Source organism: Nesoenas mayeri (assembly GCF_963082525.1).
Source record: "Nesoenas mayeri genome assembly, chromosome: 1".
Lineage (NCBI taxonomy): Eukaryota > Metazoa > Chordata > Aves > Columbiformes > Columbidae > Nesoenas > Nesoenas mayeri.
Genome location: NC_137541.1, coordinates 76,796,541 through 76,812,104, shown reverse-complemented (window position 1 = coordinate 76,812,104; position 15,564 = coordinate 76,796,541). Strand labels below are relative to the sequence as shown.

The 15,564-nt window shown below is 39.4% G+C and overlaps 1 protein-coding gene across 1 annotated transcript in view; it reads right to left on the bottom strand.

Moving 5' to 3' along the window:
- Positions 1–14,719, bottom strand: part of CMAS (cytidine monophosphate N-acetylneuraminic acid synthetase) — a gene marked incomplete at its 5' end in the record, with an annotated part of 29,842 nt that extends 15,123 nt beyond the window's left edge. The window contains one exon of the mRNA XM_080343154.1: positions 14,266–14,719. Coding sequence (XP_080199280.1) covers positions 14,266–14,719 — 454 coding nt within the window. The remainder of the gene's footprint in view (positions 1–14,265) is intronic.
- Positions 14,720–15,564: the final 845 nt, after the last annotated feature.

Genomic DNA, 15,564 nt, shown 5'->3' with positions numbered 1-15,564 from the left:
GAACAAATGTAACAGCTACAGGGTGCACTTCTCCTCCAAACTAACGTTCTTTGTATTGAGAAGAAAGATAGAAGTCCTTTTAAAGTCAGTTTTGTGGACTGACTTTGAGTCATATGATTTTGTGCAGCTCTCTGAGAAATTCCTCTCAAGTAGCCAGAGATGGCACCTGTATAATGTATTATGTTACAAAAAAAATATACAAGACCTTAACAAATGAAGAATGAGAAATCATATTCTTAAAACTGTATTAAAACTCTTTCAGAGTTTCTTAGATTTGTTAAAATATTCAAAATACCTACCTTGCAAGTAGCAATGTGTTAAAAATATGTGTATTTTATTCCATCACATTGTGAAAATTGGATGATTTATCAATAATAATATTTATACACCTCTACGTAATTACCTTTTCTTGCACAATACTAACGTAATTCAGCCAGTGCTTCACTATGACCTAAGATTTGTTTCTGCAAGAGCTGTTGCGTGGCCACCAGGTACTACCAGCCTTTGTCTTCACATCTGGCTATATCTGCCCAAATGCAGTATCTTGCATTTATTCCTACAGCAACAGATCTGTCACCACCTTAAAATATTTTCATGTAAACCGCATTCCCCTAGTTTATTTATGTGAAAGCCATGTGAGACACTGTCAAGAGTTTTACTAGCTTAAGTTAACTGCTCTATCTTCCTCTAGCCACAGGCCTGGGTTTGTAGATTGAAACTATACTGATTTGACTTGTTCTAGGTAAGTTATTATTGACTGCTAATCATAGAATCATAGAATAGTTTGTGTTAGAAGGGACCTGTAAAGGTCATCTAGTCCATCCCCCCTGCAATGACCAGGAACATCTTCAACTAGATCAGGCCCGTTCAGCCTGGCCTTGAATGTCTCCAGGAATGGGGCATCTACCACCTCTCTGGGCCATGTGGGCCAGTGTTTCACCACCATCATTGTAAAAAATTTCTTCCTAATGTCTAAGCTGAATCTCCCCTCTTCTAGTTACCCCTTGTTACCTCATTACCCCTTGTCCTGTCGTAACAGGCCCTGCTAAAAAGTCTGTCCTCATCTTTTCTATAGACCCCTCTTAAGTACTGAAAGGCCACAATAAGGTCTCCCTGAAGCCTTCTCCAGGCTGAACAACTCCAACTCTTCCAGCTTGTCCTCACAGGAGAGGTGTTTCAGACCTCTGATCATCTTGGTGGCCTCCTCTGGCCCCTCTCCAACGGGTCCATGTCTTTCCTGTGCTGAGGGCTCCAGAGATGGATGCAGGACTCCAGGTGGGGTCTCACCAGAGCAGAGTATAGGGGCAGAATCACTTCCCTCACGTGTCTTTTGCTACAGGCCAGGATGGGGTTGGCTTTCTGGGGTGTGAGTACACATTGCCAGGTTATGTCAAGCTTCTCATCCAACAACATCCCCAAATTCTTCTCGGCAGGGCTGCTCTCAATCCCTTCATCCCTCAGCCTCTATTGACAATGGGGGTTTCCACAACCCAGGTGCAGGACTGCTGTTAGTTCCTTTGATTTCTTTTATGTGCTTTCCAAACTTTGTTTATTATTTATTCCAGTGTGGTTTTTTTTTCCCAGGGTTGAGTGTATGACTAATGGTCTAAATGCATCTGTATCAAAATTTTAGTTCAGATCAAGAGTGCACTTCTGAACTGAGTCTCAAAGCATGTAAACTCTTACTGTGTCACACTACTTGCTAAAGCAGACATAGTAGATAGTTCTCAGGCTCTTCCTTTCCTCCCATTTTCGACATAGGGGACATTTTGTGCTTTCCAGTCTCGATAACTCTACCTGGGTCTGAGATTTCGTCAGCCAGCTGCTTCAGTATCCAAGGATGGAACTCAGCTCTGAGCTTGTTTGAGTACATATTACTCACCTAAATACATTCTGACTCTTTTCTTCCATATTTGTACTGATATCTTGCTCCTGAAGGGACTGTGTGGGTAACAGCACTCAGTGAGATAAGAACAATCGCTCCTCTAATAATAATGTAGCAGAGAACAAAACAAAAAATATAATGCTTTCTGCTTCTTTGGAACATTTACATAATCATGAAGTGGCCTGCAGGCACATGTTTCTCAGCGTGGAGGAAAGGGTTTCAGCTCTCCTGTCACAGCAAGCTGGTACAGCACACATTCCCACATCACATAACGCAGTCAATGTCTTGTGACTTTCCAGCCTGCCTGCTCCTGGTCCTGTCATGCCTGACTGCCCCTGAAGAAGTAAGGCCAAACTGGCTCATTTCAAGGAAAGATTGATATACTAGCAAAATTAGTGGGAATAAATCTATTTTAAAAACATGTTCCATGCCATACAATTCCATTGGGTATAATAAAATCTGTGCATTTCCTTTCTGGTCACTGTTCAGTTGCTATACAGTATCACATTGTAGTTTCTCTCAAGAAAAAAAAGTTCATTTATTCAAGTCTCTGAGCAAAAGCAGGGAGAAAAATGAACAAAACTGGAGGCATCAAATAGGTCTGTACTGAGGTGTTACTGTGATCACTGTTTGAATGCTATAATCTATTAATAAGGAGCTCATCGTGGAACTTAATCTATTAATTAGGGAAATATTTTGTTATGCAGTGTGTAACTGTTATTAATGTGTATCAGCCATAGCTGAACAAGAAACCTCATTAGTAATGACAGCTGGGGTCTGCTTTCAAACTAACACACTCTGGATTGCCAGTCATGAGGTCTGCCCTGCCCTTTCATCTCCTGAGTTGCCAGTCTTGAGATTGGCCCTGCCCTTTCTGACATTCACACTGGTCACAACACTGTTCTTAGGCTTTAAGATGGGAAAAGTATGTGATAGTGATTCTTTGAAGCTCACGTTGGACTCCGTGGGCCTTGTGGTGTGTTGGTGAAAGCCCGACACCTTAAAAACCAAGGTTAAAACTCCTGTTGACCTAACTGTGGCCAGAATTTAATGTATGTATGATAATGTATGTATGATATCCGATTTGGTTTACATGAGTAGGGCTCCACAAGTAATGGTGCAGGTGGGTCCAGTTGTCTTTTTCCAGGACATACCTAAATTAATGAACACTACACAAACAGATAAGAAAGACTCAATGGAAGCATGTAGTGGAAGCTTCAGAGAGTTGCTACATCTGGGTAAACTGGGAGCTACTATTTCTAGGCCTCTCTCTGCAGCAACGGGACAGTTCAGGGGTCCAGATCTCCTTTCCTGGCCTTGAACCATGGGTAGCTCCAGTGAAATCCCTGGAGTGATGCTGGAGTCAAACCATTGTAAAGGAAATAAGGAATGGGCTTGAGAAAGTCTGGCAAATTACCCATTCCTGCTATTGGAAGCTTCCTGCAAATCTTGAGTTAATATAATCTGTTCATACATGAGAATTAGGTGAATAAAGGTTAACATGTTGATAAAAAAGGAGAAGGAAGTATTCAAGGGTCTGAGATTTCTTAAAAGCAGGCAGGAAGGAATATGATTACTTAGAGCTTAGAAATGAAATGGGACAACTACTTTGCTGCACCGTATTGAAATGCACTGTGGTTAACTGAATGCCTGATGAATGGATTGTTTTCCCCTTGGCCATCTCATGTACATAGAAGAAATCAGAGAGAATTGAAATATGTATATTTAAGAGTAATTTCAAACTGCTGAAGTCTTTATTACCAAGACTATGATATGATTTGACAAATGGTGTTGACATTACCTGTCTGGCTAGAAAATAATTATTAATTCTTGTAATAACAACACTGATTTATATTTAATCTTTACTATAAAAGAATCTAAACAACTTTGTAAATCAAGTCAATGTTGCAGATGTTTACACTGATACATAATTTTTGATACCATGATTTAGATTCATCCTACCAAAATCCAGGCATCTAAATGAGGCAATAAGCTGAAAGTCTGAATACCTCAGGTTCTTTGTATAGCCAAAGTATATAGTTCAAGTATCCTTCAGAAGGTACCTTTAGAGAACAGTTAAAGGCACCTAAACTTTGCATTGCCTTTAAAGAGGGTACGACAGGAGTTTTCCCCAGCTGGAAAGTGAGTTTTAGCAGTGCTGGTTATCCCATGATACTCAGCTGCCAGGTTAGTGTGTCCTGATTCCATGGGCAAGGTTAAGCTTTTAGCCAGATGTGGAAGCAGACAGAAATTTTCCCCTAGTTCAGATTTGCAAAGACCTTTGTTACCTTGATAGTTGTTTTAAAAATTTTCTTCTGTAGTGCGATTTAGTTGTGATCCTCCATAAAACCTTCCTCAAAAGTTCCTTCCTACTTAAGGGACATAGTACGTGAATTATATTTTCTTCTGTGGTTGGTGGCTTTTCACTCTTTTTATTGCAACTTCTATGTCTTGTTACACTGTCAGGAAATTTCACAGTTCAGCATTTTGTGATTTTTGGACTAACTCTCTATCACACTCATGACCAAGTGATTTTTTCTAGACTATTTTTCTTACATCTTCCTTACATCAACTAGCCTATGAGAGGCTAAGCGAACCCCAAAAATATGAGATAGTTGTTGCCAGCTGATAAAGGAAAGGGCCAAAAAATTCTGCCAAGTTTTGATTCTTAGGCTGAAACCGTGAAGAAATGTTGAGGGAAACAGAGCTCTTTAATCAAAGAATGAGAAGCTGAAAGGGGACATGATAGTAATTGTCACACAAGTAAAATATTGCTGGGGGAAAAAAAACAAAAAAGCAAAAAAAAATTTTGTCATGTCAGTTTGCCTATGACAAGAAGTTACAAGCTAGAGTTACATCATAGGATATTCAGATGAGCTATTAGAAGTGGTAACTGGAAGGGCGATTACCCCTGCATTGCTTAGGGAGGTTACCTCCCCAGTAGGCAGCCAACACTGACAAGGTTGTTAGGATTTGTTCTAGGTATATTGAGTGACCTAAAGAATCTCTTTAAATCCCTTCCATCTCCCTTTGGGTTTGTTATATTTTATGAAAATTATGATTTGCAAGGAAGACAATTTAACAAAGAAAACAGAGAGAGAAGAACCCCAAACCCACTATCATACACGGGTCTCAGAGAAGATTACAATAGAGAAGAGTTAAAAGAGGAGAAGGAGTCAAGGGATATAGGAATATAATTTTTTTAAAAAAGGAAAATTCATCATAACAAAACCTGGTGCTAGATCTTAGAGAACTTTTTATCTATTTACAAAATCTCTAGGTAAGTTGATGGTGTGCTCCACCATTTCTTTGAATATTTCACTCACAGTCTCAAATCACAGTTCCAAGCACCTACATGTGTTTCCCTGGCAAATATCACTTCTGTGCAACATAGGTAGTAAAGGACACTATCAGTCACATGTTCATAATTTCTCTGGAGTTCTTCTTGATTGACAACAATGAACCTGTTTTTTGACAGATCTTTGATGCCCTTTAGGAACCTATGTTTGTTATAGGGCAGTCCTTTGTTTTGGGCTCTTACATACTTCAGCCTTCATAAATCTTAGGCAAAGTTGCGGGGCTTTCTTGTTTGTTTGAAATGTATGTCTGTTTTTCCAGCAGGCCAAGGGGAAAAGAAATGCTGTATGTCATATGCTGCAGCCTTGCTGCCATCCTCCTGTTGTGAGGATACAGCATCTTCTGCTGACAAGTCATCTTGTCCTGTCGTCTCAGTGCGGCCTTGTGAGCTTGAGTGCAGGCCTTTGGGGCTTGACCTAAAGATCATATTACTCAGTTTTACTGCTGAGAACAATGTTCTGGGAACAGTGTCAAGGGAATAGTGTTCTTCATTATAAGTACAGGTTATTCTTTTACCCCTTGTTCTGCTGTCTCTTCTGGTGCTTTCACACACATATGTTTCCGTTCATATTGAGTTCATAACACTCTTAATTATGCTATTACTGCTTGCAGTTTCTAATCACTGTATTTTTTACTTCTTTTACAGTTGTGTTGAATTGGAATTCCTGTTCCTTGCAGAGCAAGACTTACAGGTACAGAGCAGACAATAGTTTCACTTTATGTGAAGTTAATCCCTTGCGCACGCATGTTGCTCATCTTCCTTTCAGTGTAAAAACCCTCCCTCTGTTTAGGCCTCAAGATGGATGGGAAACAAGTACAGTAAAGTGTTGTTGTTTGGACCAGTTCCTATTTCCAGTCTCACTGCTGGCTGATGACCCGCAGAGCAAGCCCTAGATAGAAAGCACATGCGCAGCTTGAACATAATTTTTCGAGGTCAGATAAATAGTCCTCTTAATAATTTCTCTGTGAGCATGTGAATCACACAAGACTGTACAAAAGATCAGGCAGAGATCAGGGTGTCCTGATACCACCTTTGTCGTTCACGCTATTAGGAAATCTACTTCCCACTCTCCATTGCTTGCGCAACGGCCAGTAGTCAGAAAGTTCTTGTTGCTCTCGTGCCCCCGTGTTTAGCTGACTGTCTTCTCAGACCCAAAGATATTTTGTGTCACATTTCCTTAGGGTCACTTGCCTCAACACAGCTGCTGAGAATATTACAGAGCTCAGGTCTGCACGTACAATCTTCCTGTTTCACTACAATGGAAATTTTTGAAATATGTTTCTCACACTCTGAGTTAGCAAGTAGTCATTTTGGACTACCCATACCAGTGCATGAGATACATTTCACTCGTAGTTGCTGCTAGGAAGGCGAGTCATTGAATACGTATTTATAGACATATATAGCCATATAGCATTTGTGATAAATTCTGATCTTTTATTAATCCTCCCCAAAAGTAGTGCCATGCTCATAATGGAGTAAAGAATTATTTTATTCTATTAATGAAGACACAGAACATTCAAAATATCTGTAATATGAAATGATTTTATAGATAAAAACCAAACAAACAGGAGGTTCTGGTATCGTGGGACAAATCCCTCAGTCAGTTCAACCATGTAACCTCAAATCATATTCCCAGACCCAGTCCAGGTGTGGTCTAGAGCTGCTCTTTGAAATGTTCTACCCTTCAGTACTACACAGTGGTCTGCTTTCAACTATTTGGGCTACAATTGTCATGTGTTGTATGGCATCTGTTATATACCATGTCTTAAAACAAATTAGGAGATTCACTATAGCTTGTTCTAAGTGATCTGAAGCAAAGATCTGTGTTCAAACACAAGATGGAGCTTTCCTGGGAAGTCCAAGGCAAGTCAGACATCATTCTGTACCTTGTCTCTAAGGAAAGGACTCCTGGAAAACATTAGTAACTATTGACAATACAGCACTTGCAAGGACCTACCCAGTGAATGGTGCCAATTAAATCATTTACCCGTTATGGTATTTGAAGTTCATTACATCTCCTTTAGTTGTCACTAACTGTGAAAATATAGATTTTTGATATGAAAAGAAGCATTTTTCTGAGGCTGGATTAATTGTGCTCAGGCAGAAAGTGTGAAGACAGCTGCAAGGGGATGCTGTTCTGGAGCCAGAGCTCCTCCTGGTGCTGACCATGGCCATGCAGACCACAAGAACTAGCATCCACTAGCTATTCCACCAGCCATTTTTGTTTTCAGGTTAAATTGCCCATGTTAATGCAGGCTAATTTTCCTGCTGTCTGTCTTCTCATTTTCCCTAACCAGCTACTCTGTTAGCTCAAGCCAAGAACTTCTTGTCTTCCTTGGTGGGTTTCTTAGAGCTCAGAAGGAATGACACTTATTGCTCTGATAGCAAGCACTGTTGATAGGGAGGAGGAACATTCCCCTGTATCACTCTCTTCCACAGCACCATACAAAGATGGAAGATGCCTGAGTACTGGTACATTTTATTTTGGTACCAGTGTTGAATGCTTCAAAATATGTATGAAAAGCAGTTGTTTTAAAATGATAGCAGGATCATTATTAACAGTTACACACCAAGAACTTACAGGAAGGTGCAGCTGCAGTAGGCAGACTAACTTGCCTTGGAAGACTTCATCAGCTCCTGTCTGAGCAAGATAAAGTTTTTAAATTTGAGACTGCTAATGCTTTTGTATTTTATTTATTGAAAGAACATAATGTTTCAGTTCTGAGAATCCACCAACCTCAGTACTCGGTTCAAAAGGACTAGAGGACAATGTTGTAGATATCTACATAACGTGATGGATGCTTCTATTGGTGATACCTGATAATGAAACACATAATGTTTTGTTAAAGGAACTATTCTGCCAGTGTTAGAAGCTTTGTAAATTTCCATGGGAAAAATGGAAATGCATATTTGCAGGAGAGAAAGCTTTCTCAACAAGAAAGTTGTTTTCTACTGCTCAAAGCATGTCCAGCAACTGTGGTAAATGTCATGGGAATATTATCTATTATCTATTATCTGGTTCCTCCAGACATAATAAAATCTGTTATTATATTAAGTAACTACATCATCCCATACATTCCCCATCTTCTTTTACTTCAATTAATCTCTCTCTTTTTAGCTCTGGAAATTTTCTCAGAAAATTTGATCCTATGTGGTGTCAGGAAACTTCATCTCCTCCCATCTTCAGTGGAAATGTACTTAACAGCATTAGCACTGGTTCTTAAGGAAGTAAATTAAGATTTTCAAAATATGGGGCCTAAAGTTAGCGTTTTGTGTTTTGAAAAGGCTGAAACAAATGTCACAGGAATCAGAAAGATAAATTTGTCATGCATAAGACTTTTCACAATTTTATCATGGTTTTCATCTCAACAAATATGAGATACTAAGGACTCTTAAAATGCCTGGGGAAAAAAAAAAGGTTTTCCAGCTTCTCCCTCTGTGTTTTGCTACTGAAAAGAGGGAGGAAAAGACAGAAATGAGAAAAAGGCTGTATTTTTCATAAGTCAAGAGTAAAAACATTACAAAAATACTTTGAACTTTTTTTTTTTTTTTTTTTTTTTTTGGAATGAGTTAGACAAAAGCTTCTCAAAGCAAAATTCCTATCAGCTGGTATTGAACCACTTCAACTAAACACTAGTTACCTAGGCTGAATGGTAAGGATTAAGCAGCATACAAATCTGAGAAACTTCAAAACATGGCTGCTCCACAATGGACCCACTTGTCTTCGTAATCCCTGAAAGTGACCAGATTCTTCTCTCTTTTTTCCTTGGATCTCAACTTTTGAGTTACTTTAGCCAAATACTCAGCTCAAATGAAGCCACCTTGTCTTACAAGAGGGTCTGCTTAATGAAGGTAAGAAGGATGTTCAGCTGTATTTTTCTTCAAAGACACAAATGTTCCTGGAGAAATCCTCTATAGCATCTCTCCTTTCTCTTCCCTTCTCTTTTTCTCACAGTTTCTTTCTCTGCTCTGTGGAGCAAAACAAATCAGAATATCATTAGCTACTTTTTCCACCAACGTAATATTGCTATAGCAACAGATAAAGTGAGCTTGGATTTTATTTAGTCTAAATAAGAGTTCACATACACATCAGCTCCTTGGGACACAATACAATGTATGAAATGTGTATCGGACATATTGCATTCCAGTGTCATGAACTCATACTTCCATCTAGGATTTTTCTGAAGAGGGAAATGGGAGTTCTGCCTCCTGAAGATATCATTTCCTCTGTTCAGACATAGCATGTCGTATGTATATGATACTTATCACTAGTGGCTGTCACCTTATATTTCAAATCTAAAACCAGTCAAATTTTACTTCTCTCAGACATGCCTTAGCCACTTCTAGCAGATAGTTGCTGCAAGGTGGTGCACAGAATCTGTCTCACAGTAGATAAAAACCCACCCTTTAGTTTGAAACATCTGCTGGATGATGATACATCTTGCAGACCAGATTTGGATCTGTGTTGTATGGATGGGCTCATGTTTAATTGCAGTTAGAATGATAAGCAATACATTACTTAACACATAACCCACATGCTCGCGCATATAATAGCTTCTTCTTCATCCCTGAGATAACTGGGAGGAAAGTTAAATTAGTTCATCAGAACAGCTAAATGCAGAATCATGTGCAGTCAATTTACAAACCAATTCACAAACTGGAAATTTGGCTGGAGTGATTCTGGTCGCATTTGTTCGATGATCTCCAGATTGCCTCAGCATGTCAGTATTTCATAGGCAAAGTTGTAAAAGAATCCGTTTGTCCACTTGAAATGAGATAGTGCTCCCTATCAAACCCATGACTGCTACAGGGACAAGATGGAAAACAGAGAACGTACACTGATGAGGCCCATTTAATTACTTTTTACATTTCTCACAATATTTGCTTTATTACAGCAAATGTAATGTAGATCTCCCTGAAGTCGTATTAACAAATCTTATATTGTCTGCCAAGAGTCTGCCTTGAAGCAAAATACACTTTACAGTGGTGTTTTTCTACTACTGTTCTACAGGAACTGCTATTTTCACCCACATTTTCTATCATTTTGTACCATATGGTATTATCTTGTTGCTGGTGTTGAGCTAGACGAAGTTGTGTTGTAACAATTTATCCCATTTTTTTCCTTTGTACCCTTTGACCATGCTATCAGACCACTGATACAGACTCATGATGAAGTATTACAGAAGTACCTTAGATATATCCTGCCAAGGACCTTCAGAAAGTGTTTTAGGAGAGTCTATGGGGCACCATTCCTTGTAACATAATGATTCTGCAGTTTGCTGGATCATTTAGGATGTTTTTATTTGTTTTTATTAATGAGCTTTAGTGTCTGCTCCTAAGACATTACCTTCCACTGCTGTGCCATTGACATGTCCTGCTGTAGATAGTAGAGTTATTTTAAATTAATCTTAATCCTTTTGACTAACTTCTATTCCAGATTTTAATCCATATAAGCATGGGATTTAATAAAGTTCTGTGTGCTTTAAGACAGACTTTAGGTTTACCATTTCCTGATTTCCAGCAAGGGTTGCAGACGACATCAACAAGAGAGATTAAGAAAAGATCAGAGATCCAGAAATTTTAGTACCCACTAACTACAGGGGTAGTTAATAACACAAAGAACAGGGCAGTGCATATTAAAGCCTCAATTACTACACTTACTACTGCAGCAGTTGAATTACCCAGGTGACATATATTATTAACTGAAATACAACATAAAGCGTGGTCACAATGATTTTAAATATATTTGGGGTTTGCCTTTTCTATGAAAGTGAATTTTAATAGAAGGTCTGGTCTTTTTTGTTCCCAGAAACCTGAACACAGACTTTGTTAAAAAGCTTCTAGCTTTGTGACATGCAACTTCAGAACCTGGAGTATGAGAATTTAGATAAAAGGCAGATGTGGGACCCTTTACAGTTGAATTTTTTTGAAAAGCAAGGTGATTGCTCTACGTATCTTGCCTGAAAAAGAAGATATGAGTCTTCTTAAGGATCAAATGCATCCCCTTATGGTAGTGGCTCTTTGAAGAATGTATTATATATCATGCATATAATGACCAAAAAATGCTGCATTTTAGATACATCGATGTCAGATTTCAAGGTTAGTATAGACAAATGAATTTCATCTTTTCCTATAAAAGAGATTTCTTATAGTTTTGATGATTCATCTTTGCTTATGCTATACATTTATCCCAACATTGAACATAGCAATGCTCAAGTATGACAACTTCTGGAATTACAGTCAGAGACAGTAAGGCATGTGAGAGAAGCATTGTATGGGTTCTACCAGGTCTAATAAAATGGTGGGGATGACTTCAACAAGATGCTTGTCATGATTGGTACCCTTTTATCATATTCTCTTGCTGTACACAATAATGTGAAGTAGATACATGCAAAAATACCTCAGGCTGAAAATTTGATACCTCAAAGAAAAAGAAAAGATGTAGGGTAAAATTTTCAAAAATGCTCCAGTGATTTAGGTTCATTTCCAAATGCAGCATAGGCTGCATAGCAGTAGGAGTCTACTTAACTAATTCTTACCCGTTTGAGAATTACTGAAGCCTGTAACAATCATATAGACTCTCTCCTTCTCCATGGGATGAGACAGTCATATCCAGAGGGGAAAGAGGTCTCACTACCTTATATTCCTGGTTTAGAATGAAAAGATTTATCAACTGAAAATGTATTTTTCTCTCCAAATGCTATACAGGCAGTCTAGGCAACTAGCAGAGATGTAAGCAATCAAATATCTGTCATCTTATCCTGGGTGAGGCAAGTTCTGTGTTCAGTATCTAACTCCCATTTCAGGCATTCACACTGAAATTAGACCACTAAACATCTTTTTGTTTCTAACTACTATGTATATAAAAGCCAAAATTTGAAAATGGGACCAGTCAATGTAGCTGCCACGTTGAGTTCAATGGGAGAAAAATAACCTGTTCCTCGTTTAGTCCTGTCTTGTTTGCAGAGGGGCTAAAATCTGACTAGTAGGTTTGCTAGTTTAGAAGTAAGTGAAGATTTTCTGGGCAACACACAAGAATAGTCTGAATTGTCCAATATCAGCCTGGGGGACACAAATTCAATACAATACAGATAAAACCAAAAAGACAACCCTTTCTTCCAGCTCCATACACACAGACACACATGCCAAATCCACAAAATAATTTTCATTTATACTACAAGTGGGTCTAAGGGTTTGATAGTATTTAAATTATAGTGTAAAAAGTCTACTTGATGATATTTAGGATCAAACTCCCGTATGCTTAGAGGATGTGCAAATCTTACGTTGTTCTTGACAGCCTCAAAAAGCCCTCCAATATTAAAAACAGCTCTCAGGTTTTGTGGGGTTTTTGAAACTAAAAAGGAGTGTAATCCAAACCATATGTATTTTGTTGCCATTGTGACTGATTTAAAAACAAACAAACAAACAACAAAACAGTAAACCTTTCTTAAACAGAACCAATAAAACTGGAGATCTGAAAAGCTATATTGTGCACAGCATCTAAGCTGCAACTCTACAGGGAGATTCGGCCAAGATTAAGAGCTACCAAGACAATCTGCAGCATTGCATTTGGTGCCTCTGACGCCACTGCTGTGCTTATGTGCCGTTGTCCATCAAAGATCAGAAGGTTTGTAAATCTGTGTTCAAGTCCTGTTGCCTTATACGTCTTTCACAGTTATAAACTCTGAGGTCTGGGATTTTCTTGTAGCTCTACATATAGAATTCTTCTCTACTGAGGTTGCTGTGTTAAACTTCTGCTGTATATATTTTCCACAACAGTTTTCCCCATAGAAACCAGGAATAATTACTTTCAAAAAAGCTATGGAAAATATTTCAAATAATACAAAGCTTCTACTGCTTCCCCCTCCAAGCTTAATCACAGTAAATATTTAAAAGGGACAGATGAGTTATTCAAAGACCAGGCTGCATTTTCCATTACATTAAGAAAAATTAAAATAGAAAATTGAGTCTTTGCTACTTTATTAACATTTCCTTGGTAGATCCATATTTTTTAGATAAAATGAGCAATATGTAATTAAAATAAGTGCACCAAACCTTTCTTTTTATTAAACAGGGTTGTAAGCTTAAATAAAATTTATCTTGAAGCTGTGTCAAGCTGATCTTTTAAATGATGGCACAAGTGCTGACACAGCACTATGGGGATTCTGTCACTGTGACAAATTTAGAAATAAAGACTTGATAGACTGTAACATATCATTTACTCTGAACTTTTTATATATGTTTCTATATTAGCATAAGGCTCTGGTATAAATGCTATATGTAGGTTTAAAATAAGTCAAGGAATTTATCACCACTTGCTCAGTGTAATATCCATGAGAGGCTTTCTCCAAAACAGCTACTACAGTTAAAAAAAAATGAGCTGCACATATGGGTGAAATGATGGTGATTGCAGCTCATCACTTAAGAAATTGGAGAGACAAGGAGCCTACATGCAGCAACCTCAGTTTGGCTAATGAGTGGTAGCTTGTTATGGTCCAGTGACTTGATTGCTAGTGTTGGTGTATCATAAAGTACACATAGAGGGAGACCTATGGACTGGTGTGCAATATGGAAAATGGCAGGGCAAACTGCTGTCAGCTGAAACCAGAATAAGTTTGTTATGTGAACACTGCCCAGAGTACAGATACCCTTCCTTTCCTGTTTAGTGAGTTAAATAAACCAAGGCAATTCAAGTGGAGAGTGCTCAGCTGGGAGCTATGGCAAGTTAATCCATCCCCACAGCAGCTGCCGGGACATCTTCCTCACATTGGTGAGTCCTATTTTATTAAAACATTTTTTCCACTCCCGTTATTCCTCCACCAGTTCGGTTCCTTTGGGTTTAAGACGGCCTCACAGATGGAAGCCCACCCACAGCGGGCCGCGGGTTCCACCTGCTTCGGACCGAGAAGCGGTTTCGTTAAGATCCGCTTAGAATTTTTTGCACTCCTCCCCCCAACCCCCGCCCCCGCAGCCATGAGCTAAAGCAGCTTCTGTCTTTAAGCTGCATATCCGCCGTGCTCACCTACACCCGCTCCCCCATCCCCGAGGGCAGGCAGGGGTTGCCCCGAACCACGGGAGACAGCCCCGCGCTGCCGTGTGCGCTCCGCGGGGCCGGGGAGAGGGGCGGCTGGGGCGGGTACCGGGGCCGCGCCGCTGGGCAGGAGGTGGCGCGTCCCTCCCCGCTGCCCGGGGCCGTGTGGCTGCGCCGGCCGCCGAGCATGGCGCCACTGCAGCTGGCTCCGGCCACCGCCTGGCCCGCGGGAACGGGCCCAGTTTGGTTCCGCAGCGCTGACACCTCGGCGTGCACCCCAATACACCCCAATAGCCGCGGCTGCGGGAGATGGGGGTAACAGAGCGCTTGTCTGCTGGAGGCTGACCTGGGAAAATTGATGATATGTAGTACCTGGGGATACCTGAGAATAGTCGGGCTGTGAGTTGTTGCATTGTCTTACAGGTCCAAACATACCCTGAACCATTCCCTTGTTCCTTTCCTTTCCTTTCCTTTCCTTTCCTTTCCTTTCCTTTCCTTTCCTTTCCTTTCCTTTCCTTTCCTTTCCTTTCCTTTCCTTTCCTTTCCTTTCCTTTCCTTTCCTTTCCTTTCATTTTTCTGTACTCCCTTGGTAAATTGAAAAGCCCAGATTAACAACAACCAAAAAATCAATCATATCAGAGTAGGACGTGTTCTGACGTTTTAGAGTGTTTCATTTTTTTTTCTTAATCCTTTTAAACCTGCATTTCAAAACATTTCCGCTTGTCATGTAGAGGAATGAAAGCGCTTCCTTCAGAAACGGCACAATGAAGCATGCTGGTTGTTTCCATATTTGTTTACCTTTTTTTTTTTTTTCCCTTCCTGTTAGACAATTTGGTAGAAATTAGAGAGCTGAATAACAATGAACCAAATTTTCATGTTTTGGTAAAGAAAATGCTGACCATAAATATTAATACTACTCATTTCTGAAATTATAGATATTTTCAGAAACACCACATGAAAGTGCTATTTTAGGTGATGATTAGGTGAGTTAAAGAGTTTATCTTCTTTAATGAAACATAGACATGTAGCAGAACTCAGAAGCTTTCAGTCCACAATATTTTTTTTTCTTTTGCAAGCATCATACTTTAATATGTGAAAGGAAAGGGAAAAAGGCAAAAAAGTTAAATGCAAGTAAAACATTTTAAGTGCTCTGGAGGACTCTTAACTCACCACAGTCATAAGGTAAGAAACATCAGAGAAAAAGGAACAAGCTGGGTTTGCCAAGATTTTGATGAATCCGGCTAGTGTTTGGCCTTAGCCATCCCCATATTATACATTCTCAGCTCACTG